This window comes from Nycticebus coucang, chromosome 2 (genome assembly GCF_027406575.1).
Source record: "Nycticebus coucang isolate mNycCou1 chromosome 2, mNycCou1.pri, whole genome shotgun sequence".
Lineage (NCBI taxonomy): Eukaryota > Metazoa > Chordata > Mammalia > Primates > Lorisidae > Nycticebus > Nycticebus coucang.
In genome coordinates, this window is record NC_069781.1 from 99,750,724 (window position 1) to 99,778,184 (window position 27,461).

Genomic DNA, 27,461 nt, shown 5'->3' on the forward strand with positions numbered 1-27,461 from the left:
TGAGCACATTCTTCATTTACAAGGCTGCCCCTGTAGGTCTTCTACATAAGGGAATCTCATCAATGGATCACTGGCGGTCAGTCGCACACCAAATGTGTGTGTGTGCATCAGGTTGCAGGAACAGCATTTTGACTGAGTTTCATTTTTTTGAGGAGGGAGTTCCACAGGTGTCTCTGTTTCTTCTCATCCTGAAATTATCATCTCATGTTTTAAACAATACAAATGCCTGTCTGCCTTCCTACTCCTCAGTGACAGGGTCGCACAGAACCTCTGGTTTACGATATTCCAGGTTTCACTCCGTGCCCTTTGTTTCCAAGCTGTTTGTTCTGGTTTTTCTTATTCATGCTACATCATTGCCTTTTCTGTTCTACAATCCCATTGTCCTTTTCTTTGTTGCTGGTGTTTAAACAACTCATTTGCCTGTTCTAACTCGATGTATCTTACCGTTCTAACTTTATTATTCATCGGTTCTAATCTCATGTTGTAACAACCAAGTACCTTTGAATATATCTTACCTCCCCAGTCCTCAAAGCCCTAATTTACAAGTTGATTTGGAATTTGGCTTATGAGAATCTTCCTGACACAGAAGAGGCCAGAGTGGAGGGAAGAGGATCGTCATTTTGGAATTGAAATCCCTTCATCGATCATGATCACCTTTATGACCGTGATCACTCACAAGGGGTAGCCTGTGTGATATGGCCACTGACCAGGCCCAAGAGTGATATTCAGGGTGCGCCTATAGCTACAACTACAAGCAAAAAATAGCCGGGCATTGTGGCAGGTGCCTGTAGTCCCAGCTACTTGGGAGGCTGAAGCAAGAGAATTGCTTAAGCCCAAGAGTTTGAGGTTGCTGTGAGCTGTGATGCCACAGTACTCTACCCAGGACGACAGCTTGAGACTCTGTCTCAAAAAAAAAAAAAAAAGTGATATTCATTCTGAGATGGAGAGCTTCTTAAATGTAGGCAAATGTTTCTTTTGAACCCTCAGTAATTCATTTGAAAGCCTTCCAGTTGCTAGAGGTTACCATGGGGGATGGGATGAATGTAAGTCCTTAGGCAACCATTTTTACTGGGAGCCAGGGAAGAGGGAAGCGTAAGATGAAGAATGGGTACATACATGTGCATGTGGAAATGTGTGTCTGGGGGGTACAAGGATAACTCTGTATCTCAAATAGTAACAATATTCAGAAAGGCAAACAGAGCAGGGAATGACCTTGCCTATCTACAAATTTGATCACACCCATGTGGTATGTTCCAGGCCTGTTTCAAAAGCCCTATTTGTCCTCCCTTCCAATGCCCCGCCCCCACCATCTCCATCTGATACTGGTATCTCCAACTTTGGGATTAGTCCTCTGCATATAGCTCTACAAGTCTGAGTTAACTAGTAAAAACAAAGTACTGTCCAGTAACCTCCTCAGCTGTTAACACCTTGATGCCAAATGGCTTCTCAGACTGGGCAGACTAGAGCTGGGTGATGGTGTCTGGTAGTCTTGTCTGCCATTAACACCTCCATGCCAAGTAGGTTATCAGACTGGGCAGCACTGGAGCTGTTTCTGCAAGAAGGGTGGAGGCAGCTGTGTGATGAGGGACAGCCCACTCTGGTGGGAGTCTCAGAAACCCCAGAAGGTAACACATGAGGGTGATGTGTCCTCAGAACACGTATCACTGACTTGAAGATTTAATGCTCTTAGCATCTGAGAGTGAAGAGAAGAGAGGCACAGCACTGACATATTTGCAATGTTGATTTTAAAGGAAGGAATAGGACAGGTTGCTCTCTGGGAGAGAGCATTTGCAGTGGGTTCTCCTTATTCCTGAACTTGCAGGCTATAACATCTAAGGTTTTGTTCTCTTTGCCTCACTATGAACGGGCCTGCCTGACTCCACGTATTCAATACTCATACCAAATGCTTGTCTCCCAGTTGTAAAGTCTTGGACTGAAAGATGACTAATTTTAACACATTCAGTACTAATGGATAGTGTAGACCAACAAGCCCACAAAAAAAGGGTAGTTCTGTTATCTCCTCATCTGTACTCTCAAAGGGGGTGATTCGCTGGGAGCTCAGGCAGCTTCCACCCCCTAACCGCCCAGCCCCCTTCCAAGACCCTGTACTTAATTTTATGTTTGCAATTTTAAGTTCCTAAAGAAGACCCCCATCCTCACCCGAAAAAGCTGAAAAAGCTTCAGAACCTGTAAAACTGGTGTTTACTTTAGAGCAGGGGTCCTCAAACTACGGTCCACCGGCCACATGCGTCGGTGTGATTGTATTTGTTCCCGTTTTGTTTTTTCACTTCAAAATAAGATATGTGCAGTGTGCATAGGAATTTGTTCATAGTTTTTTGTTGTTTTTTTTAAACTATAGTCCAGCCCTCCAATGGTCTGAGGGACAGTGAACTGGCTGCCTACTTAAAAAGTTTGAGGACCCCTGCTCTAGAGTATCAGACTTGCTCACAACTCAAAAGGGGCATGTAGCTAAGTGTGCCTACTTAGGGGTCTTCGATTTATTTATTTAGACAGAGTCTCACTTTGTTGCCCCTGGTAGAGTGCCATATTGTCATAGCTCATAGCAATCTCAAACTCTTGCCTCAGCCTCCCCAGTAGATGGGACTACAGGCCCCACCACAACACTCACCTATTTTTAGGGGGGGGGGTCTTGCTTCACCTCAGGCTGGTCTCCAACTCCTGAGCTCAGGCAATCCACCCACCTTGGCCTCCCAGTGTGCTAGGATTACAGGCATGAGCCATCGTGCCCAGCCTTGGGGGTCTTCATTTTAATTGAGAAAAACAAACTCCACAAGTTCTGCTGGAAATTTCCCACAAAACTAGCATACTTAGCACCTTTGTACTGCAGCCAAATCATCCTTTTTGTCAGCTGTTTCTGTTCTTTCTTATCCCTCTTTCTCCTGCATATTCTAGGTCACTCTATTTGGAGATAGATGCCTACCTACCTCTTCCTCACCCACTCACGGGTGACACCAAAAGAGGGGGAGAAGGGTTTCTAAGGGATAACTGATGTGCTGGTTTGGTTTGGTTACAATGATTCTGAGTCTTGGGATTCATGCTCAGCTAAATACTCATTTGAGTCCATTTTTGAGTAAAGTCAGTTGGTTTGAAATGACTTTCTCGACCAGCCTCATTCGCTAGGCTGCCTAGCACTCTAAGGCTTAATTACTTAATATGTCTCAGACACAAACATTCTGGAAACTCATATGACCCTATTAAACAATGGCATATCATCTTTGTGGGAGGGAGAGAAACTGTAACTCCCAGGACTATTATTATTATTTAATAACACATGAGGCGTAGCCCCCCCCCGCCCACCTTTCCCCCTTAACGCTGCCTAGAATGAGTTGAGAAAAGCTTGACTTTATTTGAAGACTAGCCAGTTCACTGTCCAGAGTTTCAGTAAATTTTCTCACCCCTTACCCTTGTTCTTATGCCTGTCATTCATCTTCATTCATAATGTGGTGCATTTAAAGCAGCACCTCTCAGCTGAGCATGAAGCCCAGTCCACCCACCGGTGCGGGCAAATAAACTGCAGGGTCTCTCCTGAGCAGGGCGGGTCCATTTAGACTGAGAGAACCGTCCTTCGCGGGACCCACCAACACCTCGGCTTAACCCAATCACCCAAATTTGCCTCCTACTGGAAGACAGCGTGGGTGGGAGCACTTGGGTGGCATACCCTAAAACCACAGTAATTGGAAGGGAAAGGAAGCAAATATCAATTAGAGATTCCTCGCCAGCTACCAATCTTGGTTTCCTAGGGACTCCACCTTGGCGTCTTAAGAAGTAGTTGCTTCCCAGAGCCCTCCGGCAGAAACGATACGAATCCACTCCTCTAGTTGTAGGGAACATTCCCCCGGGAAGGCGCTCGTTGTCTGCCCGGCTTTCCCGGCTCTCCGCCTCCCGGGCGGCCTGTGGGCCTGTCAACTAGAAAGCTCCCAGCTTCCCAGCGCTTCCGTGGGAATGCGGGCAGGAGGGGGCTTAGAGAACGCAGGCCTTGAGAGGTGGTGTTCCCCGGCTGCTCTCCCGAGCACCCCCAGTTTCCCGGAGCGCTGGGGATTCTGAAATCAGCTTCCTAGTTCCCCCAGCACCTCCCCCCACCAGGGTTCTGGCAAGACGGCTAAATGTCAGCAAATAAAGTGCGCGAGCGGGGGGTGGGGGAGCACAAGGTGGGGAGGGCGAGCGGGAGAGCCGGACCCTCGGCCCAGCGGCCTCCCGCAGACAGGCCTGCGGGGGGTGGGGAGGGGGCGGCCGGGGCTCGCTGGAGCTCGCGGGGCCGGGCGCCTCCCAGGAAGGCGGGGAGGGGAGCGCCTGTTTACCCAGGAGGGCTGTGCTGATAGCACGTTCCTCGAGTTTACTTTGCTTTCCTTGAGTTTATTGTAAAGGGGTAAAGTTTTCGGATCCGTCACGTGACCCTGACAGGTCCTGCCTATGGCGCGGCAGACCACCCACGCCGAGGGCCATGGAACTGCTTAATAGAAACAGGCTTGTAATTGTGAGTCCGCGCCGCACTCCGCCGAAAGCCTCCGGCGGCCCAGCGCGCCGGGGTTTTTACACTTTCCGTTCCTTTTGTAAAGACGGAGGAGGAGAAGAAGACGACGAAGACGAAGAAGAAAAAGACGACGACAGGGAAGACAAAGAGACTCGCAGCGACAAGGCGAGGGGGAGACGAGGGAAGACGGGGAGAAGACTGAGGAGCGGACGAGGAAAGGGGGGCCAGGAAAAAAAAGGAATTGATGTGAAATCCAAGCCCAACGTCCGCGCCATCGGCACCCGCGCTCCGGGCAGGGGTTGACGGCCGGCTATGGTGAGTGCAGCCGCCGCCGCCGCCGCCACTTCGCCCTGGCCCTGGCGCGGCGAGCGCTCGGGCGGCGCGGGGACTTGGGGACGCGGGACGCCCCGCGACGCGGACGGAGGATCGAGCCCCGAGCGGGAGGGGGCGGGCCGGGGCGGTGCGTCCGGGGGGGCTGTGCCACCGGGCTGCGGGAGCGAGGGTCTCGCATCTCCACGAGGCCGGCCCGGCGGGGCGGGGAGGAGGGCTGGCTGCGGCGGGCCTCGGCCGGGAACGGCTCCGGGGGGAATTCTCACGGAGGGGGTCGCCTGGGATCCCATTTTCACGCTTGAAAGGGTCGCCACCTTGGTTTCCGCTCATCAGCCTGGCGGTGGCTACTGACTCGCAAGTGGAGGCAGAGCTGGTGATGGAAGGGCTGATGCGGAGAGTGACAGCGCCGGGGGGAGGCGAGGGGGGTCCGAGAGAGCGCGCGCGCACGGGAGCGAGTTCCCTCCGCTCGGCGGAGCTTTGCCGAGACCAGCTGGAGGGGTCGGGCGCACGCTATCAACCCACACCCTGGGCTTTCGGCGCCCGGCACGGACTCCTGGTTGGGTGAGACAACTAGGGCCGGGAGAGGAGCACCTTACCAAAACCTGGAGTTCCAACACACACCTTCCCATCTAGGGAAGATGGGAAAAGGGGCTATAGAGGCTCTTTGGCTTATGGAAGGGGCCACAGGTAGGAGAATTACGTGTTGACTCGCCCACGGATTCGGGCGCTCTGGTGCCTGGCAGTGATTAAAGAGGTGGGCGGCTAGCCTAGAGATGAGAGCGCTGAGTGAGGCTCTAGGGGAGCCTGGAGGTAGGTCGGACTGATCCAGACCCTCACAGACCCTTCCCCAACACTGGGACCATAGGAGCTCCAGAGACTGTAGCTCTGGGTGACATGTGTTATGTCTCCACATATATTTAAGTTCATGTTTAAAATGATGCCTAGTATGTGCATTACCAATAAATCCAAAGTTTTCTGATCTCAATTTCCATCACCTAAGAGCCATATGGATTTGTTGTCTATGGAAAACACTCAGAGACCTCGTTGTTTTTTTTTTAGATCTGAGAGGGAACATCTTCCTCCTCCCCCCCTTTTATTCTTCCTTCCTAGCTGGGGAGAAATGCTAAAGACCTATACGTAAATAATAAAGACCCATAATGGGTGGTTCTAAATGTTGGCTAATTGGATCACTGAGGTCTTGAAGGACTACTATAGTCCTTTTTTACCATTTTGTGTTCAATTTTTTTTTTAATTCGTTTATTGGCTACTGTACTTCAGCGTGCAGTTAACTCCCTCCGCACAGAAAGACAATGCTTTTTGGTGTCATTATTACTGAAAGTTATTATTTCTGGGTGATATTCAGGATAAATTGTTGCCTCAGGTGCATTGTGTACCAATGTGTAAAACAAGGGGCTTTCTGTTCTGAGTTTGTGTGTGTTCCAAGTGTCACCCTGCTTCCATCCACAGGGCTGTAAAATGTCTTTGAGTCCATGATCTTTTTAAATTAAAACGTTGAATCAAGGTGGACACCAATAGGTTCCATCTGGGTTATTAGCTTCATTTCAAACTCACTGTGAGAGGTGTATCTAATTTCTGGCTATAATCTAGTCATAATCTGACAAGCTATTTGAACAGGAGTTAGACCCATTTGGAATTATTTCGTGAAAAGAAAAAAGGTTGTTTTTACAAATTGTCTTCAATTTTCTACAGATAGAAAAACTGATGAGGCAAATCCATATGGATTAAAATATCTGTCTTCCCTGTTTTTATCCTCATTGCGCTCTCTCTCTCTCTCTCTCTCACACACACACACACACACCTTTTATTTTCTCCAGCCTCTGCCACAGTGTATAATGCCCTATTGAGACGTGTAGGCGTGATGTGTAAACCGGATTAGCAGTATGAAAGAAAGACACACAATAAGCTGGAATTGTTTTACTTCCCTTTCATTTCTCATGCCTATATCTCTAATAAATTTGTTGCTCCAGCAGTGGGTCAAAGGGATCATGTTGCTCAGCTTCTTTTTCATGCAAGACCCAATGGCAGAGATCATTGAAATGAATGGTGTGCTTTCTGCCAGACGCAAAGCTTGATATAGATATAGTACATGGGGACATAGAGGTGAGGTAAGAGAGGGATGGAAAAAAAATGTTCAAAGTCTGGGTCTTTTAAGAACATATCTCTATCTGGTAGAGTAAAGCAAGGTGCATAAGAAGACATTAGAATCAATACAAGGGTCAATGCTGTTTTCTTTCAAGTTCATAGTAAGCTCTGAACATTCTCTTGGCAGTTGGTGACATTCTTAGCAAAAGAATACCAATAGCTTTTGGCAACACATAAAGTCTAATTCCCCTTTCAAGCCAGCATTTAAACCTGGAGTAGTCAATGTGGAGATTTCTGGGACCTTCTCAGAACACTCTGCTTCTGCTGCACTCCCCACCCCCAGCTCACTGTAAACTCAAAAAATGCCAGTGCTCCCGAGTTTGTGCTATAGACCCCTCATTTACTCTTTTGTGGAGTTGAGAGCAGCTTCCCATTAAAGGAGATCAGGGGTAATTAGCAGCATTATTTTGACAAGTTGGCTAGAGCTGTTCCCTTTCCTCCAGCCTTGGGAGGGGGGGAAATCAGGGGAGGAAACAGAAGGTGGAAAGGAGAAGAGGGGGAGTCAGGCCCAGTGGAGTTACATTTTGTGGCTGCTGAATCTTTCCCCCCTCCTTCCTGAAACCTTTTAGACTCATTTTTTACCATCACCTTTTAAGTAAATACAAGAGCTGCCAAGGAGAAAATAATAAGGCATTCTTAGGGAGCCAAGAAAATGTGGTGGATGGTGGCATATTGGCTTCAGTTGACTCAAGACCCAACTCTTATCCAAGGTACCTGCTTTGAACTGCTCAGGCCCTAGCCTACCACTCACATCCTGTGTCCTGGGCTCCTCATGCATAAATAGAATACTACATCAAATCTCCAGCTCCTCTTCCTGTCCCACCCTCTCAACAAAATTATGATGAGTTAATGTAGTGTTTACAATTCCTTGCATTTCTTGAAAAGTGTTAAACTCAGTAGGCAAAATTTGTAAATAGCCCCATGGTCAAATCACTGAAATGTATTAATCTCTTTATTCATTTATACTCTGCAAAAATTAGCCAAATGACATTGGACTTTAAAGTCTCATTAGTTTGATCTGAGAAGCCAGTAAAAAGTTAAATCTTACTGTGGTGCTTCATAACTCCACCAAGTCTGGCTCTCAAATTGCTTACTGTTGGAACATCCCAACACAAAGAGCAGATGTTTTATTTCAGTGTCATCATTTGGATAATCTGATGTCATTTTTGAAATGTGTGTGGTATGGCCATGGATATTTGAAGTATTGGAACACTGAAGGGAGGAGAGTTTACGGAATCTATTTTGAAAAGTACAGACCCCAGTGAGAAGTCTTGGATCATGATGGGGAGACCAAAATGACAACTTATGCGATGAGATGAACTTGACTTGGAAAGGGGAAATGGAACACTCAGCTCTTGCTTCATAGAGGCTGGTATCTCCTGTTGGTTGATAAACCCTCACATTCTCACTAATTTGGTAGCTCTCCTAAGGATAGCCACTAGGCAGAAAGGGCATTAAAGGGACTGTCTTTCCTGCAGACACCTTAGCAGGCCTGGCTCCTCCAATCAGCCTCATTTCAGGTCTGTTGAATCCTTGTGGTTAGTTGAAGTTAACAAACCCGGTGTGGCGCAGCGGTCCCCTGCACAGGGCATGCATATTAAAGCCAACAATGCTTACAAATGTAAATAAGGGCAGATTGATTAGGAACAACATTATCGCTGGGAATGTCGCACTTGCATGCATCAGCAATGAGGCAAATTGGGGGCAGCCTCAGCCCTGACCACCCAAGTCGAGCAGGCTTTTACACTGGCTCCTCTTCCCTTTCTTAAAACGTTACAGAAACAAGGCCAATTAGATCCTCAAAGTAATTCATCTCTGTGTATGAAAAAAGCAGACCACAGGGGAAGCGGTGGGTGGGGAGATTAAGATAGCGCTTGTTAGAGCCAACGCTCAGGATTTCGTCCTGGAACCAATGGGTAGAATTTACAGGCCGGTACCATTGTCTGAGATACAGAAAAGTTAACCTATCAAACAGCAGGCGAGGGGGCTCTGGGCGCTGAAAACCTCAGGGATCAACGTTCAAAACGTTTAGGAATTAAGTCAAACTGAGGGAAATGAGCCCAAGTGGAAGAGGCTTTGCAATTGAAATAATGCACATGTTGGCAGTAGCCAGACGAGAGGACGTGATGCTGGGCGGGGAGAGTAATACAGAACCATTACGTGTACATAGCCTATAATTTCTTTCTAGAATTCCATAGTCTATAACTACACCGAAATTCCTATAATAAAAGAATGGGACGAAATATTTTGGACTGAAACGTTTATAAAGAAATTTCAAAAGAAAACATAGCAACGCGTCTGTGGCTCGATACAGACCTTACCTTGCCATCTAACAAGCCTCAACTATAAAAAGGTTGACAGGTAAAACTAGGGTTAAAGATTCCCACCCGCGCAATCTGCAAAAAGCAAATTCCAGAAGTAAGCACGAAATGGTTTGAGTTGAAATGTCTGCAGAACTGTTCGGTAAGAAAAGCCAGAATAGTAAACTACATTTCCTAGTTTATCTCTCAAACATAATAAAGATCAGGATTATACTCAAAGGTTAAAGTGGCTATGTGTCGAAGCCAGCCTTTGTGTGTTACTTTTTATTAATGCAGTGTTATTTTCATTGCACAGTGCTGCGTTCCCGTCAGGATTTCAGCGGCTATTCCCTGAATCACTCACAAAATCACGTGCTCCATAGGCGTTATGAGTTTTGAATTTCCGCGCTGGCCGGGTAGTCAGGTCCTGCTCCTGATCCCGTGAACACCCCCAACACTTATACTCTGTCTCTCTTTTATTCTCCAGGACACCCTAATCTGCCCCAGGTACCACACACGTTTTGTCAGTTTGGGATTCAGGGAGGAGAGCCTCCCAAGTGAAACCAGGAAGGAGAAAAGGCTGGAGGGTAGGTGGCTAGGCTGGGAAGGAGGAGAGAGATAGGGATGGAAGAGAAAGGCGAAGGGAGAGGGAAGGAAGTGGGGAGGGGGGAAACAGCCTGAGAGGCAGGAAGGGGGCGGGGAAAGCTGGCGGACAGGCCCCCTGCGGGAGCCGCGTGGACCGCCCCGGTGGCCGGCTCTCCCCGCTGTAGACCCTCGCGGGCCGAGGCCGCCAATGCGGGGCTGCTGAATGGGAAGGAACTCGTGCGCGCAACCATTGGCCAGCCGCGGGCAGCCCGCACGGGCATTGGGCAACGTAAGGGGGCTGGTCCGCCTTCAGGAATGTACTACGGCGCGTCCGGCACGTCCGTCCGCGCCGGCGGGGCGCGCGCCTCGCCTGGGCTCTTGGGAGACCGCGCCTAGAATCGCTGGCGCAGCACACCGACCTTCCTACCTGCTCTGCCTAGGCCGCGCCGGCGCGGGGAGTCCCGGAGTGGTCCGCGCGCGCAGGCACCCGGGCACACGCGCGCGCGCACGGGACCGCCTTGCTTGAGGTCACGTGACTGTGGGCTCCGCCTTTTCCCCCGCTCCTCCCCCTTTCCCTCCATCTGGGTTTCTTTCTTTTCCTTTCTTTCTTCTTTTTTTCAATGAACACACACCGTGTGCATCTTAAAGCCACACTGCCCCATTTCACGGCTTCGGTCAGCTTCTGGCTACTGCTGGACACTCTGCAATTCAACCCCGTTTTTAAAAAAGAAACAAGTAACTAAAACGAAGCGGAATCAAGGGTTTGTGGGTCTGCTCCTACCAGTGGGAGGAACTTAGTAACTTGCAAAAGTAAGAGAAACACACCCACTTTCCAAAAAAATTTTTTTAAATAAAAAGCGTAGTTGTGTAGACGTGTCTACCCCCAGGATCCATCCAGGGGTCGCGTGTTTTGTCCTCAACGGAAAGCGAATCCCCGGGATTTCTTGGTGACACAGGACGCTTCCTCGTCAAATCCTCTCTATCCGCGCACAATTTGTTTCAACATCACAGCCTTTAATATCTCCTACATTATGCTATTATTAAATAATATAACAAACGCATACCGGTTCTGTGAAAAAAATTAAAATTGACTATATAAGGATGTGGTTAATAAAAGTGGGAGGTAATGAACTCCAAATAATAAGGAAAACTTTTCTCTCTCAAAGAAACAATTCTGCTTCTCTGGGTTGTTAAAAGGATTCTGTTGTTTCTATTTTACTTATGTCACATTAAAGATTCAAATTGAAACGCCTGTGCCTCCCTGAGACTGCTTCGGTGTCTGGATTCCACGTTTATAAAACACTGACTTCTTCAAACCAGGACTGTGCTGTGTGGGATTGGGGGGTAAAGGGAAGAAATTTTAAGAAAGAGTGGCTTTTCCCAACGTCCTTGCTTTCCTCTTTAACTTTCCATTTTGTTTATCTTAATGCGAGGCGTTGTTCCCTGCGAGAGGCTAAGTCTTTAGTTATAAAAGAAAAGAGAGGAGAAAAAAAAATCTGGCACACACTGGCGCACTATCCACCACCCTGTCATTATTGGTGCAGGCCTGGGAATTCAAGCCGGACCTCCCAGTATTTGCTGCAGCTTGAGGCCAAGGTGCCTCTGAAAGGGTTTTCTTTGAGGAATTTCAGAAATTGTTTAAGCGCTTAAAAAAATATTACATCCCCCCCCCCCCGTGTCTATCGTGAGGCAAACGCTCTGGTGTCTGTATGGGTGTGTGCGCGCGCGCGTGTGTGCGCGCAAAGGGCATCTCACAAAAAGAAGACACAGTTGAAAAGAAAAATAAGAAAGAAAGGAGGGGGGAGCATTCCTAATGGAAGTATTGCATGAGAGAAGGTTGGCGCTCTCGGAGGCTCCCCCCGAAGCCCGAGATGCACACACTGGGGTTGCCTACCTGGGTGGTCTCTCTACTTTGGTGAGCTGTTGCTAAGCAGCTAATAATAGTCATGTTTGCTGAGTAATTTCTGCCCTCCGCGAGCCAATCGCGTCGCAGAAACCCAAGCCATCTGACAGCCCCGGGGGCGGGAGCTCCAGCCTTTTTCTCTTTCGCTCGCTCTCTCCCCCTCCACCCCCTCCCCTCCTCCTCCTCTTTCTCCAAATGGAGAGAGTTCTTTTTTTTCTTCTTCCATCTCATCTATTGAATCAAGGAGCTGCTGCGGCCGCTGCCCGCTGCACACACACAGAGCGGAGTCCCCAGGTCCCGGGAGCGAGAGAGGCGCGCTGCACGGGGGCAGAATGGTCCAGCGGGTTGGCGAGGAGCACAAGAAAGCAGAGTCCGGGACCAAGCAGCCACCGCGAGCCCAGCAGCCAGAGCCCCAGCAGCTTAAGCAGCAGCTTCAGGAGCCGCCACCGCCGGGAGCAGCGAGAGCAGCGGCAGCTGCCCCAGCCCGGCAGCGCTGAGACCCGCTGGGCACTTTCGGACCCCGCGGCGGCGGCTCTGCGCTTGCACTTCGCGGCTGCTGGAGAGACCCGGGAGGCGCGGAGGGAGCCAGCGCGGCCCGCGGGAGCGGCGGGGTTTTGCTGGCCCTTTCCGCAGTGAAGGGGTCGCAGCGCGGGGTGGGGGGCGGGTAGAGGGAGTTGGGGACCGAGAGGAGCGCCGCCGAAGCGCCCGAAGGACAGGCTCGGTTGGCGCGCCGGCTCTCGCCCTCCTGCGAACTGGATGTGGGCAGCAGTGGCCGCAGAGACCTCGGGACCCCCGCGCAATGTGGCAATGGAAGGCGCAGGGTCTGACTCCCCGGCAGCAGCCGCGGCCGCAGCGGCAGGAGCACCCGCCGTGTGAGCAGCAGCGGCAACAGCAGCAGCGGCAGGTCTGTCAACTGGAGCCCACGCCCGAGCAGCCTGCGGCCAGCAGCGTCCTCGCTAGCCGAGCGCCCAGGCGCTCCGGGAGCCCGCAGCGGCGGCAGCAGCGCTCCGGGCAGCTCGGGAAACCCCCGTCCCCGCGGCGGCGGCGACGGCGGCGGCAACATGGCCTCGGCTGGTAACGCCACTGAGCCCCAGGTCCGCGGCGGTGGCAGCAGCGGTGCTCGGGACCGGCCGGCTGGCGGTGGGAGGCGCAGACGGACCGCGGGGCTATGCCGCGCCCCCGCGCCGGACCGGGACTATCTGCACCGGCCCAGCTACTGCGACGCCGCCTTCGCTCTGGAGCAGATTTCCAAGGTGCATTTCAGATTGTCCTCTCCTCCCACTCACACTCTCTCTTCCCTCCTCTTCCTCTTTGGGATCTCCCCTGCCACACACACGCACGCACGCACCCTCCAGGAAAAGAAGCAGACAAGTGGGGATAGAAAAATTCAAACCCTCCCTCTGGTCCTGGGAGGAAAGGGCTGTCTGAGGTCCGCAGGGGGTGGAGAGGTGTGTGTGTGTGTGTGTGTGTGTGTGTGTGTGTGCGTGTGTGTGTACACACACGCCCTCCCCGGCGTGCCTTTTCCAGAGCCCTGGAAAGCGGTCCACGGTGGACCACCTCTAGGGAGACCGCGGCAGTGCCCTGCCCTGTGTCCCCAGCCCTGGAACTCCCTCCTCTCGCGCCCCTACCCCTATTTGCAGCCCAAGCCCCTGTAATGCTGCCACATTTCTTAACATCTTGGAGGGGGAGGAGGAGTGGAGAGAGGCGGAGAGAGGAAGGGGGGAGGGAGCCGAAATAAAGGTGGTTTCCTTTTTTGGCAGCCGGTTTTGCTTTTGTTGAGCATGAAATCCCTGCTCCCTTAAAAATTAGCCTCAGGAAAACAGATCCCGCGTCTTCTTTTCCAGTTTTTGAACTGCCTCTCCTCAGAGCCAGAGGCGGGTGGAAAAGTTGTAAACAAATTGCCACCTTAAATTCGCGGTGCGGGTCTGCCGAGCGGCTGGGTTCATTGTGTTTACAAGGCTCGCTGCAATGTGTGGAATCTAGGGAAGGCGAGCACCCAGACTGGGGGCCGCGGCCAGCGCCCGGGAAACGCCGCCGCCGGGAGCTGCCCGCGCCCAGCCAGGACCCCCGCCTGCGCCGGCCCGGGCCATTTCCCTGGGCACTCGGCTGTTTTTTATGTTTAACTAGAAGGGAAGGGAGAGGAGGGAAAGATCCATGTGGCTGCCCTCTTCCGATCACAAATATTGTCGTAAGTTACAGATGGCTACCCCACTTCCTAATTCAGCTCACACAGCATCTCCCAACGCTATGGAAAGTCGGGAGTGAGCTCCGGTGGACGCTCTCACCACGTGGATCTCCACTTAACTACCACTTTAGGCGGGGGTCTAGTTGGGGGAACCTGCAATACATTGTTCCCAAAGCGCGCTTCCCCTCAGCTCTGGTCCCCTCCGGGGCACCCAGAGAGGGGTGATGGATGGAGCACGTCTTGCAGGAAAGGGAGACGTGGTTTGCTGGTTCTTAGATGTTCGGCTTATGCCGCCCCTCCTTTCTCAGGTCTGGGGTGAATACCGCTTGTGTGGAGCGGTTTCTCTGCTTTTTGCTTTTGCTTCCATTCTCCCATATTGCAGCCCATCCCCCCGCGCCCCATGTCACCCTCAGGGATACTGCCTAGTTAGTGCGTGGGGGCGCCCTGCTGCTCCTGAGGTGCAGCTTCCACGCTGCAGTCTGACTTTGATTTATGATCAAGCCCCCCAACGCTGATCGCGTTCCCTCGAGCCCGCCCGGGTTCCAGTCTCGAACACGAGTCCCTGCTCCGTGGCCACCCCTGCCCCCAAGGCTGTCGGGGGATCACCAAGCGGGAGCGCGCGAGCGGGCGTGGGCGCGCGGGCCGCGACTCCCTGGCGCTCACTCCTCCCTTCTGCTTCGTCCCCAGGGGAAGGCTACTGGCCGGAAAGCGCCGCTGTGGCTGAGAGCGAAGTTTCAGAGACTCTTATTTAAACTGGGTTGTTACATTCAAAAAAACTGCGGCAAGTTCTTGGTCGTGGGCCTCCTCATATTTGGGGCCTTCGCTGTGGGATTAAAAGCAGCTAATCTCGAGACCAACGTGGAGGAGCTGTGGGTGGAAGGTAAGAGACCAGCATCCGCCGCTGCGCCCCCTCATCCCCCACCCGGTGTCCCCTTTTCTTCCTTCTGATTGATAAAGATATTTGCCAGCATACACCTAGAGCCTAGCGGTGGCCAGCGAAAACCCCCTGCCCGCACCAGGGGGAATTGTTTATTGTTTGGGCGCCTGGCTGGGAGCCAGGCCCGCCCGACAAAGGCCGCGCTGTAATCTACTCCGGGCGCTGCGCTTTGCTAGGTGTTCTGGGAGAGAGTGGCGAGGGCGGGCGGGCCGGGGCGCGGGGCCCCTCCGTGGGACAGACCACTTCGCGCGGCCGGGGGCCCCAGGGCTTGCTATCGCGGCCGCCGCTCGCTTCGGCTGCGCCCGGAGACACGGCCAGGGAAGGTCTCTCCTGTCTAGGCTCCCGAGCGCGGCTTCCTTCCCTCCCCCACCCCCCACCCACCGCGTCCAGAGAGAAAGGAGTCGGGGGGGAGGGAAAGGCCACCCCTCCGGCTGGAGAGAGTGTGCGCGCCCCCGGCGGCCGCGGCCACGGAGCTGAAGAGGGCAGGGGGGCGGGTGCAGCGCGGGCCTGCGGAGGCGGCGGCGTGTGTGGTCCTGTTTTTGGACAGCTTTCAACTCTGGGGGAAGAAAACATTTGTCTCAAGGTACAAAAAAAAGGGGGGTTGGGGGGAAGGAGTTGAAAAAAATAGTAAAGCACAGACTGGAACGCATGTTTGCAAAGTAGATTAATGTTTCCTCGCGGGTGGGGGCTTTTAAAATGGAATTATTCTGGAAGAAGCCTGCATTTTGCGGGCACAGAAAAGAAATGTGTTTTAAGAACACGGAGGGACCACAGAAACTCTCTAAAGGGTTCTGCCGGTCTTTTATCCGCGTTCATCAATTTTGGCGTTCTTGAGGCCGTTCTTAAAAAGCAGTTGTAAATTTAAAATAAATATTCCCCCCCCCCCCACCAAACAGAAACATTTTACATTCTTTTGGCGATACAGGGTTTTTTTTAACTTTTTTTCTTTTTCTTTTTTCTTTCTAAAAATCTTTTTGGAAAGTAATGAACCCTGCTATTTGGAGACATTTTAACCTCTAAACACTGCTTTATGCATCTCTTACTTTACAAAGGGGTGGGAAGGGAGGGTTGAGGTAATTACGTAGGTAATTCAAAACAAAATATCTGGAGCCTTCCTAATGAAAGCTACATAAGACAGTTTGGAAGCTGAAGAGTCATATGTTTAATTGTTTCAGTGATCCCTTTACGGATGCTGTTGGAGACTAACCTTGGACAATATTTTGTTAATCTTGTCTTGTTTATGAAGTTTCAGCTTGCTGTGTTTTGCAAACCTATGGTGGAGTATTTAGTTGAAAAGTGACAATTAAAGTAATAGTCCAAATAATTAAGACAAGAAAACATTCCTGCCTTAAGTAGCTTGGTAATTAATACAAAAGTGTTCTTTGGATTGAATCCATAGGGTAATTTACCTCACTTCAGTGCTTCAATGTCATTGGTAGATAAAAGAAGGTTTTTATGAGCACCTATAATGCCCTTAGCAACAAGTTTCCTGAACACCTATGATGGACCATGAAGGACTCTGAAGTGTGTTGGACACTACACAAATGCATGTGCTGAAACTGCTAGAATTCAGTGCATTTGGATTAAGTTTGGGTTCACAGTTGAAATAGATTGTGAAAGTTAAATTAAAAAAAAAAAGCTTCTATGGAAGTGGTGAGGTAGCCTGAGAGTGGGGGACATCTAGAGAGAGAGAGAGAGGAAGGAGGGTATTTTAGGCAGGGGCCACAACACACCAGCTGGGGTGGGAAAGGGAAGAGATAAGTGATGGCCTCAGCTGAGTGGAGGGCCACTGACTGGCCCTAGTAGTTTGGAAACCGTGTGATTGGCTAGACTAGCTAGGACAGTGCAAGGGATGGCCATAGGGCAGTCCCTGTTTGTCCATATGTTCACTTTCCGTCACTTGAAAGTCCAGGCCATATTTGTTGCCAGCCCATGAGGATGACAAAAGGTGACTTTGTGTAGTTTTGAGCAAGAGTTTTCAGTAGAACTTCAACAAGCTTAAAGAGAGATAGTGTAATTTATTTGTTTAACATTGCATATTTCTGGAAATATGTTTCTGCCTAATATAACTCATTTGATTTTCTGGAAAATTGATAAACATCCTTCCTATCAGTCTTCTTATATGGAGTTCACTAGTATAATGAGGAGGGAGTTAGGGAATGGAATTTTTTACCCCCAGTGGACAGGATGAGGACACACCTGAGACCCGACACTTAACTCTCTCTACTTTTGGCCTCTGAGCAGGTTCCTCATTTCTGCTTTGACAGTTTCAGCATGCCTCACTGGTTCTTGGGCCAAATATTATTTACTCAATACCATTACTCGTTCAGCAATTGCCATGTACCAGGCATTTATTATATATATTACCACGTGCCTTATAATTCAATCAAGTAGCTAGCTATTACTATCTTTATCTTATTTTTATAACATGATAGGTTGTGTACTGTTTTGTATATGATTATTATTGTCTCATTTTACAGAAGACAAATATGAGGTGTCTATGTGCCTCTCCTGTCCACTTTGCCTACTAATGACTTAAGTCACCTCATCTATTGCCTTGACTTTGATCTGTCATTCATGTGCTGGATTACCTTCCTGTGGAAGCAACAGCAGTTTCATGATAGATATGAGTAAACCCAACCAGGGAGGCCACCACAGTGTTTTACAGTTCTAATTTTAATTGAAAGTAGAGGTAATTATGTAAAGATCTTGTTTATGATATAGTGAGCTTAGTATTCATGTTAGCAGTAAGTAGTGTGAGCATTTGCTTTCTGGAGCAAGAATTCCCTGCTGTCCTAGACTTCGGTAGAGGTCAATGAAATTGAAATGAATAACAGCTTCAAATTTAGATTCATTTTGTGCTTCAGTCTCTTAGGTAGATTCCTCATCACTACTAGCAAAGAAGTCTTATTAGATGGTGCTTTTCTTAGTAGAGAAAGAGCCTGCAAAAGTTCTGCACATGAACTTTTTGCATGAACTGAATGCTTGCTACACAAATAAGCCAAATGGATAGAGGTTGCATATTTCCCTAGTTTAGTTGAGGAAAGGAAAGTGTGAGACTTTAAGGGGAGAGGAGGATACTAAGGGATAATTTGAGGAAAATGCTTTTGTGCATGTGTATGCATATAGACTTAATCTGTGTATCTCTTATCTGCCAAAATAACGTTCATGTTATCTTTTCATACAGCCAGCAAATTAAAGGGATCCACTTGATAAGCTGTATCTTTGATTTGACCTTAATGCTTTGTTTAACATTTGAGGAAATGTTGGCTTTATAAAGATAATTTGAATATATATTAGCCACAATGTGCAGACCAATATGTGCTAGATAAAAAAGATACTTTAATATGTATGTGTATATATATACACATATGGCAGTAGCGATAAGAATTCTTTCATCGTGCTGTTAAAATGCTCGTACAATGATTGCCTTTAAAGAAACTGTCAATTGTATATTAGATGCCAACTTATGTTTTCAGGTTACAGTATTTGAAATTTAAAAATGTCAAATCTAGTTAATTTGTGAGCCAAGTAATGAGGTTTGATAAAGAATATATGAAATGATGTAATGAACATCTCTTACACAAACACATGAAGTTGATGGCAAGGTAGGGGAGGAGAGACTGTCATTTAAAAATAAAAACATTAAGTTAGCACATGTTCTTAAGTGCCCACTCTGTACCGCTTCATGGAGCTCGGAAGAGATGTTGGTGACAAGCCACAGTCCCTGCCTTCAGCGGGTCTCCATCCAGCAGGCACACAGACGGCTGCACCCAGGGCTACAGTGCCAGGATGGCAAGAACCTCAGAGACACCTTCCAGGTTGGCCCTGAGGGAGGAGGCCTGACCAAGCTGAGGAGCAGGAAGGGTGGGGGAGGGGAGAGATTCCAGGCAGAAGGAACAGCATGGGCAAAGACTCAGAGAACAGGAGTGTAGCCTCCTGGAGGGCATCCAGGTCTTTGAGGTTAAGGTGGGAGCCTGGAAACTTGGAAGGTCTGTAAGGACCAAGTCATGAAAGTCTCCTGCCTGTGTGGCTGGGAGGCCGCCAGCTCTTCCTGTTAGCCATTCTTTGCTTGTCTCTTTGCTTTGGCCTCTTGTGGTCCTCCCTGGAACCATAAGCACTTTTCTCCTGCATCTCTCTTTTCTGGGAGTAAAAAGGAACTGATTTATTTTTTAATTTTGCCTATTTCTCTGGTGGCATTTCCTTTTTGTTTGGCAGTTTTGTCCTCCCATCTCACTGTTTTTTCTCCTTCTTATCAACCCCCCACTCCAGCCCTCTCTCTCAGACACAAGTTTGTTGTCAACAGTGACAGAATGTTCATTTGTCTCTTTGAGCTTTTTGTTTTTTCTAAAAGCTTGCCTAGCCTCTGGCCTCCTTTTCTGCAAAGGGTAATAGCCTTGAAATGAACCCATATTGCCTTGGTGTTTGGTTGTTAACGTTGCTAAAGGACAGCATCTCAGGAGAAGGATGCAAGTTGTGACTTTGACTTTTTTTTTTTCCTAAGAAACATGGAAGAATTTTTTTAATGCATAGTTGATGTGTATAAGTGTTTTCAATTTTGTTCTTTGCTAGCATTGTGCCCTCAGTGTTCTTGAATTGAACTCGGGCAAGTTCGTTACAGGAGAAAATTGAGTTTTATCACCCCTTCAGTTTGGAGCAAGTTCTTGTATGTAACCTTGGTACTATTGACATGTTGGGCTGGTTAATCCTATTTTAGGGGCCTGTCTTGCGCATTGTAGCGTTTTTCGCAGTATCCCTTGCCCCTACCCACTAGATGCTAGTAGCACCTTTCTAGCTGTGATGTTTCCAGTTATTGCTAAATGTCACTGGAGTGGAGGAGGACAAAATCAGTTTAAATGACAAAAGAGATTCAGATTGGGAGTCTTTTATAGTGGAGTTGTGGTTGCAAATGCACTGCCATAGGTGCAAAAGAGTTTTAATCTTCTTTTTTATTTAGTTTTAGTCTTCTTTAAGATAACTCTTCCACCCTATCTTTATGTTTACCAACCCAGGTAACTAATTCTCTTTCATGCTAATAATTTAAATTTTTAATTTTTCTTTATTTAAAATGACATTAAATATCAAATAAAAAGCACCAGAGGAAAGAGCTATGGAAGGGGGAAAAAAAAAAAAACTTTATATTTGAATACTTGGGGGGAAATGTTTAATTTTGCACAAAGACCTGGCCATATTTCCACCATGTTGTTGAAGGTTTTTAGCATGAAGGTGACTTTGTTTTAAAAAGCTTTAGTAGAAGACACCACTGACCTTTTTCCCTTTGTTTTGAGATAACAGCTCCTTTCTGAAGCCTGGCTAGTGCATTAGCTCTTTAGTGGTCTCTCTTCTCCAGATGTTCCTATCACAAGCCACTACCTCCAGCACCACCCTTCAAGGAGCAAGGCCAGAAAGACAGAATGGGCTGTTTCTCTTGTCATGGGGATCACCCGGTTTCTGCTGTCTGGGGCTGTCATTTGGGGGGCATTTCACAAAGGATGCAAAGGATATAAAAAATGAAATGTACCTCCTTTCTGCTCACTGGACCCCTATAGACTTTTTAAAAATGAAGAATGTGTTCATTTGGATAGGTATTTATTAAATTTATTAGATTCCAATACCAGGTACACACATTTAGGTAGAGGCAGTTGTGTTCTTCCATAATTTGGAGAAAAATGATTTAAAAATGAGAAGCTAACAATAATAGGTAGCCTCAGGTGCTTTCTACGCAGGACAGTTGACCCTGGGAATCCTCTGTATCTCTTTGGTGCCTGCAATTCTTGACCCTTCAACAAATTTAGAGGCTAGGGTAGGTGGTGGGGTGTTTCAGATGCATAGAACACCACTTGGAGGTTCCAGAAGATGACAGCTTCCAGATGTATGAACTGCCTGATCCATTTGTTTAGATTATGCACCACAGCTGATGCCGAGATTAATGCTGGCTGGACAAGCTATGGGGGATTTGTCTGGTTTCCACAATGCCATGTTTATATTTCATTTGGATTTCTCCTTCAAAGCTGACCTGCCTGTGACCCCCAGAGCTCCGTCCACTCCAGCAAGCTGAAACTTGTCTGCCCTTCCTTTCCTTCTTATTTTGGGGAGGGGGGGTTCACAATTCTGCAGAGAAAGGGGCTGATCTTGTGGCTGCGCCAGCTGTCTGCTCTTTCTATTCAGGGGGATGTGTTTCACTTTAAAAGTTTTTCTGGCTTTTAAAACAGATACGGAAATATTGTAAATTCTCTTTAAGGGGTCAGGATGTAATAGAAGCCATTTTGCACCAATATAGTATTTTAACTCTAGGTACTATATTGACATTATTTGGGGGAAGAAAAAGTTGAGAGAAATTGTGGCAATGTAAGATGTCTGTAAATAATCACCATACCTGTATGATTCTGTTGTTAAGATACTACCGTTTCCTCTGCCCCTGTGCTTCCTCTCTTATTCTCCCCAACTCTGGCTTTTCCCTCCTGCCTTTCCTTCACCTACCGGTCCCTAAACTTGCCCAAGCCATTTTTTTCCCAAGTAGATCTCTGGAATTACTAGTGTGAACTCTGAAATGGTAATAATCCTAGTTCATCACAGACTTGGAAGGATAAATTAGAAAATTTACCATTTCAAGCCAGCTGTGGGAGATGCTAGATGCGGAGCTGCCCGTTGTGTCCTGGGCATTCTTATCTTGGTTGGGGTTGGTTACTCCCAAGACCGTACTCTCTCATGGGTTCTTGTCAGCAGGGGATGTGATTCCCCCACTGAAGAATCATGACATTTTGTGGACTTTTGAGGTCATTTTAGAATCTATGGCAAGTTTTTTCAACATACCAAACTACCAGAAAGACTGAGACATTAGTCTTGGTCCCTTGTGCTCACTGTGACACATGAACTATGTAAGAACTGGGTTATTTTGCATTTCTGAAGTGCCACTGGAAGCACAAACCTTGCCATTCCCTCCCAGGTGCCCTACTTCAGGCTTTCCCTGGTTGGAACTCCACCCAAGCCCATGGGTGGAGTTCCAACAGATTTGGGTAGAGATGGAAGAAGACAGATTTCCTCATCTAAATTTTGGCCAACTTTACAGCTTTAGATGATCTGTCCTCATAAGAGGTCTTAGTTGTCATCCAGAGAGCAGCTTTGCTGGTGAAGGCATTTCTGCTGTTTAGAAGAAGGAAACTCCTCAGGGTATTCTCAGTGGGAACATTCCTTGAATACATACAATCAGGGTTACCAAAATATAAACATTTCTATTACTTGTTCTTTGCATCTCATCTTTGAATTTGGGTGCTTTTTAACAATGCATATTAGAACTTTTTTCCTTAAATTGGATTTGGGGTGCTTTTTTTTTTCTTTATACTGCAGTGTCAAATTTTTTCTGCACATACCCTTTAACTAGGTTTGACAGAAATAATTAACCTTCCAAAACAGGAAAATGCTGCCATCAAGAAACCACTTGACTGTTGTGGAAGATTTTATTAGTTTGATGTTTAGAAAGATTCATCCTATCCTCAGTTCCTTCAGGAAAGAATATAATTATTTTGTTTTATTTGGGGTTTAGAACATAGTTAGGAAAACAGCTGTCATGTGTTAAGGAGACTGTACTGTTGGTGGGCAGTCAGGTATCTGCTAATGAATGGCAAGTTTGTTGTTGGAGAGATTTATAATGTGGAGGCAAGACCTCATTTCTAATCCAGAAATCCAGGTGTGAGTTGGCCCAGATAGTCCACACTGCATGTGGGTCCCATAACGCCACTGGCTGTGCAGGCGAGGCTAGTGGGAAGCAAGCCCCCAATACCACAGCACAAACTTTATTTATTATTGTTAGGATAAATGAGAAGAAGCAGTAGACTTAACTCAATTTAGCAACCGCTATAGTTTTCAATTATTAATGAAACATGTACAAAAGTAAGCAAAAGGAACTGGAAATGGGCTTTGTTAAGTCCATGTGCATTTTTTTTCCCTTTAAATCATTGCCTAAGGGCTTCTGGCCCCTAGCTCAGGAATCCTGCCCAAAAATGCCAGATGTATTACACAGTTAAGTATTGCAATGTAAACAGCACTCTGTGCCACGAGGCAGGGTGGTCCATCTCCTATTTAAGAAGAGTGAGAGATTGAGTTGGGTAGGGGAGAGGGGTCAGCTCTCTGCTTTGCAGTGAGCCGGGCAGTGGACATGGTGTTGGCATTTTTTGGCTGCACTGTCAAGATTTGGAACTACAAAATCCAGATAAACACTTGTGAATGACGAAGAATAGCAACTTAAATTGGGATGCCAAAGAAATGAAGCTTGGATAGTGTTGTTTCATTGGGTCAGAGACATTTATAAAATGTGGGGCAGTGTGGGGGGTGGGGAGCAGATAGGAAGAAAGCTCGCATCATTCTAGCAGCATCTTCCGGTGACTGTGAACATCATCCTTCTCATGTGCTGTTAGTCAAATGGAAAGGTGAGCCAGAGCAAGGCAAGGAGAAGCCCAAGCTGCCTTCACATCCTCTTGCCACACGGGAGAAAGACTGCGAGTGATGTACCCTCTGTGTGCGATGCTAAGTGTGATGACAAAGCTGCTCTGGTATTTTATAGCACTGAGGGGTAGCCTAAGACTTGTTGCAAAGTAAATGGCCATTCAGTTTGCTCCTGCTTTCAGAATCTCTGAAGTAAGGAGTCTGTTAATGATGAACATTTGGAGATGAGAAAGTAACTGGGCACTTTGGGCCACCCTCCAGTAAAAAAGTGTTTTACAATGCTGCTGGCCATTAAAGGAAATTGGAATGCCTAGACGTTATCTGGCCATCCAAATAATACTAAGCAATTTGAACTCAAAAGAGTTTTTTTAAACATTAATACCAGCATATTTTGTGAGTTAGGAGGAAATGAGAGTTCAGTTTGAATTTAGAGAATTCTCATAATACCCTTGCTAATATTATCTCAATTTATGAAATTTATTCTGTGGAGTGATCTGAGAAACTGCCTTAAGAAGTGGTGATGATGATGGGCGGCGCCTGTGGCTCAAGGAGTAGGGCTCTGGTCCCATATGCCAGAGGTGGCGGGTTCAAACCCAGCCCCAGCCAAAAACCAAAAAAAAAAAAAAAAAAAAAAAAGAAGTGGTGATGATAAAAACAGGAATTTTGAGATTAAATAACATGTAGGCTTTTTACCTCCCTGTCTTCCTCTTCCACCACTTTGTTTTTCTTTTTTTGAATTCTTCCATCTTGCTGCCCCCCCCCATTGCCCCTTTACTGAGAAATCAGCAACCTTCACAAAATAGATTTAAACATCACACAGACTTTTTTTAAATACAGGCTTTCTAAGAGAAAAAAATAACAAAAGAATTTTTCCTAGCTGCCTAAGAAATTATTTCTTTCCTCTGAACTTTTTTCCTCATGAGGTCCACACATTGTTGTAATAAGTAAAAAAAAATGATCAATATGATACCATCATTTTGTTCTATGCATAATCCAGAAAAAAATGCACATTTAATACTTTGCTTAATTGCAAACAAAGCTTGCAATTTGAGAGAATTGGGATTAGGGCTAAATATCTATTAACTGCTCTTTCTAGAGATTTGGGGAATAGGATGACCCTTCCTACCCCCCTTTTTTTTTTAAATAGGCTACAGTTTCACATGGCTCCCAAAAGAAATCTCTCTCCCTTTTTGTTTCCCACACCAATTGATTTATCATTTTGCTTGCAAGCAGATCCAGAATGTTAGGGCAAGAACACACTCACTTTTTTCTCGTAACTTTTTTGTTGCGGACCGAAACCAGTTGACTTGAATAAATTTTTCTGAGGCCTGAATGTAGCCAGCAACGTGGAAAAATCTTGCCATTCAGGGCCGTCTGAATGTACATTTCAGCCACACAGTAAGCTGCATTGGTAGGCACTGGACTGCTAAATACAACCATTTTTCGCAGCAGCGAGTTAGACAGGTGATTAGCATAATTAGCACCGAGCAGCTATACATATGGTAATGCTGAGTGTGTAAATGCCAGCTGCGGTGTAAAATTTATGTCAGGGGTCGGCAGGGCTGTGCGAAAGTATTGTGTTCCAGCTGCAGGTCAGGGCCGCCAAAGCTTACCTCCTTTTCTCTTGTTGGTGAATACGCCAAACAGAAGAGAAAGACAGAAATATAACAGATACGGCTTTGATGGAACAGCCCAGTTCTGTGCAAGAGGGACTGCTGTAAAAAACACACACTCTGGCACACACTTGCAGAAATCCCATTACTTTCTCCACAGATTGTGTGTTTACTTCATGCAGGGTCCAGATGAGTGGGGCCCGATGGGGTAGGTAAATGGGCCAAATGACTTCCTGGGAGGAAAAATTTCAGTCACTGACCTTTTAAAAGGAGTTAAAAGTTCTGTTTTGTTTTTCTCCCCATCCTTTTACCCCCCACACCATTCCTTTCACTACTCTCCTACTCACATTGTTTTCCTGCACTCACATTAGAGGGGAGGAAATTCCCATCAGTATGAGATGGTGTTAGTCCTTTGGAAGAAAAGGAACTATCTTGGAGGTGTTACCCTTGAACAAAATTAAAGGTTTCAACAGTGTGACTCTTCACAAACTGCTTGACTGGTTTTAGAAAGAGCTAGAAATTGTTTTGGTGGGTTTTTTGTTTTTCCCATACTTACTCCCCTTTCCACCCACGGCCACTGTCAGACCCACTAAATTCTTTATAGATAGGAAAAGAATCATGTGGCTTTCTTATTTATTTGAAAGGAATACTCTTGAATGACTCACACACTTTAAATACATAATGGGAGAATTGATTGCTGTGACTACTTCACACAGTTTATACTCAAAGCATTCTCTCTGCCATACTCCCCTCTTCACACACACACCCCTTTTTGGTTGGTGGCTGTAAGGACTGGTGGTGTTGACAGAATATAGTTCACACCACGCTGACCCGGTGATGAAACTTCCTCACGGCACCAGGGGGTCCTTATGTACCGGCCCCTAATCCAGCTAATCCTGATGGCAACAAAATCATGAAAGTGGCCCCCAGTGACAGGAATCTCCCTCCATAGATGCAGAGGGAAGGAACAGTGCGGGAGATAATTCAGGCCAGTGTGGTGTTCTACATGCAGGGAAGCCTACCTGCAAAGGTGGGGACTCACATTGTCTTGTCCCCCAGCATGTTCACGTAGGAGGCCAGTGAAAAGAGCCCCAGACCCAATAATGGCAAGAAGACTGTTAATAGCTGAGAGGTGATTGTCAGCAGCACACAGAAGCTGGGAGAAGGGAACTGGGGTTAATGTTATGCAACAACCTGAATGCTGTGATGGAGAGCCCAGCCCACCTTGGAAGGGCTTGAGTTTTGCTATTGTTGAGTTGATTTCTGTTTTTATTTTTTAAGTGAAGACTTTAGGAGGTCTCAACTAAGAACTTAGGACTTGATAAAAAAAAAAAAAAACAAAACTCAGCAGTCTGGGTTCCTGGGTCTGCTGCCCAGTGGAGCGTGGCCTCACAGCGCAGGGATGCTCTTACTCCCTGCAGAAAGATGGGACTTGGGTGTGCATCTGCTTGCCTGCTGCACTCGAGCATTCTAATGAGGTTCAGGTAGAACCTGGGACAGTTCAGAGCTTGGAAAGTGTGCAGTTAGGGATGTAGGACACTTCTGCCTGTGTCCTGCAGAAAGTCAAGAACGTCCTTGGGCCTGTCTTAGGTGGAGTGGTACACAGCTCTCCACATGCAGCAAGTGACCTACAAGAAGGATCTTCCCGACAGATGCAATGTCTTGTGAGCTGGTGTCCCTGAGAGCTGTGACAGGCAGCAGGTCCAGTGCTGGTAGAGCGCTGGGCTGACCTGATTGCATCCGACAGGGTGAACCATTCAGAGAGCAGCCCAGGCCAGGCGGATAACAGATGGCATCCCAAGCAGCCTGTGGGGGCGGGGGAGCTTGCCACGGGCGCATGCGCAGTACGCAACTTTGCGTACTGCGCGCTACCTGTGCTGAGTCTACACGGTCCGCGTGTGGTCCCTGGAATGACGGTGGGTCGGGACCTGCTTTCACCTTTTCCATGGTTGTCATTTCACTGGGCTCTTACTTCATGAAAGCAAATTCTCTTTGGGATGACTTCTAGCATTTTTCCCATGGCGATACCCAAGGGCATAATGTCACAAGAACAGTCCAGGAGCTTAAACAGCAGTTGGCTCATCCTGAATAAAAGAGATGTGTGGAAGAGTGGCTGAAACTCACAGCCCATGAGTTTTCAGCCAGTTGTCCAAGTTACTCAATTTTTTTTTTTTTTTTTTTTTTTAGAAAATGAGTGGTGCTAATAAATTTGCAGTTATACCTTTGTAGAGATTTGCACCTTTTTTCACCCTCAAAATAATTAAGCACTACATTGGAAGAAAGACCTGAAGCAACTGAAAGAAAAAAAAATCTTTCTAGAGGCTGTTAGATAATTCATGGGATTAATCAAATGCAAATGTAACGCTTGCATATACACAGATCCCATTTTCCTAATTGGACTCTGAGTGGGTACTTTCAGGCTGAAAGGGTCATTTGTTTTGACTGATTGACTTTTTGAGGCTTTGGGGGAATTAATATCTTGTGCAAATGACTGCCTGTTCCCAAGGCTCT

The 27,461-nt window shown here is 47.4% G+C and overlaps 2 protein-coding genes across 5 annotated transcripts in view; both read left to right on the forward strand.

The window, feature by feature from the left end:
• The first annotated feature begins 4,224 nt into the window (after window positions 1-4,224).
• The window catches only part of PTCH1 (patched 1), a 69,190-nt gene continuing 45,953 nt past the window's right edge, over window positions 4,225-27,461 (forward strand). For 3 of the 4 annotated variants that reach the window (XR_008377005.1, XM_053577174.1, XM_053577182.1), the window contains exons 1-2: window positions 12,449-13,026; window positions 14,646-14,838. Coding sequence is in view for 3 of the 4 variants with exons in the window: in XM_053577174.1 (XP_053433149.1) it covers window positions 12,835-13,026; window positions 14,646-14,838 (385 nt within the window). In the remaining variant the exon portion in view is untranslated. Of the gene's footprint in view, window positions 4,808-12,448; window positions 13,027-14,645; window positions 14,839-27,461 lie in introns of those variants that run through there. The other variant, XM_053577194.1, reaches the window with a different exon arrangement.
• LOC128575509 (dr1-associated corepressor homolog) lies at window positions 4,444-4,795 on the forward strand. Its single transcript, XM_053577208.1, has one exon. The coding sequence runs from the start codon at window positions 4,463-4,465 to the stop codon at window positions 4,793-4,795; it is 333 nt and encodes a 110-aa protein (XP_053433183.1). The 5' UTR covers window positions 4,444-4,462.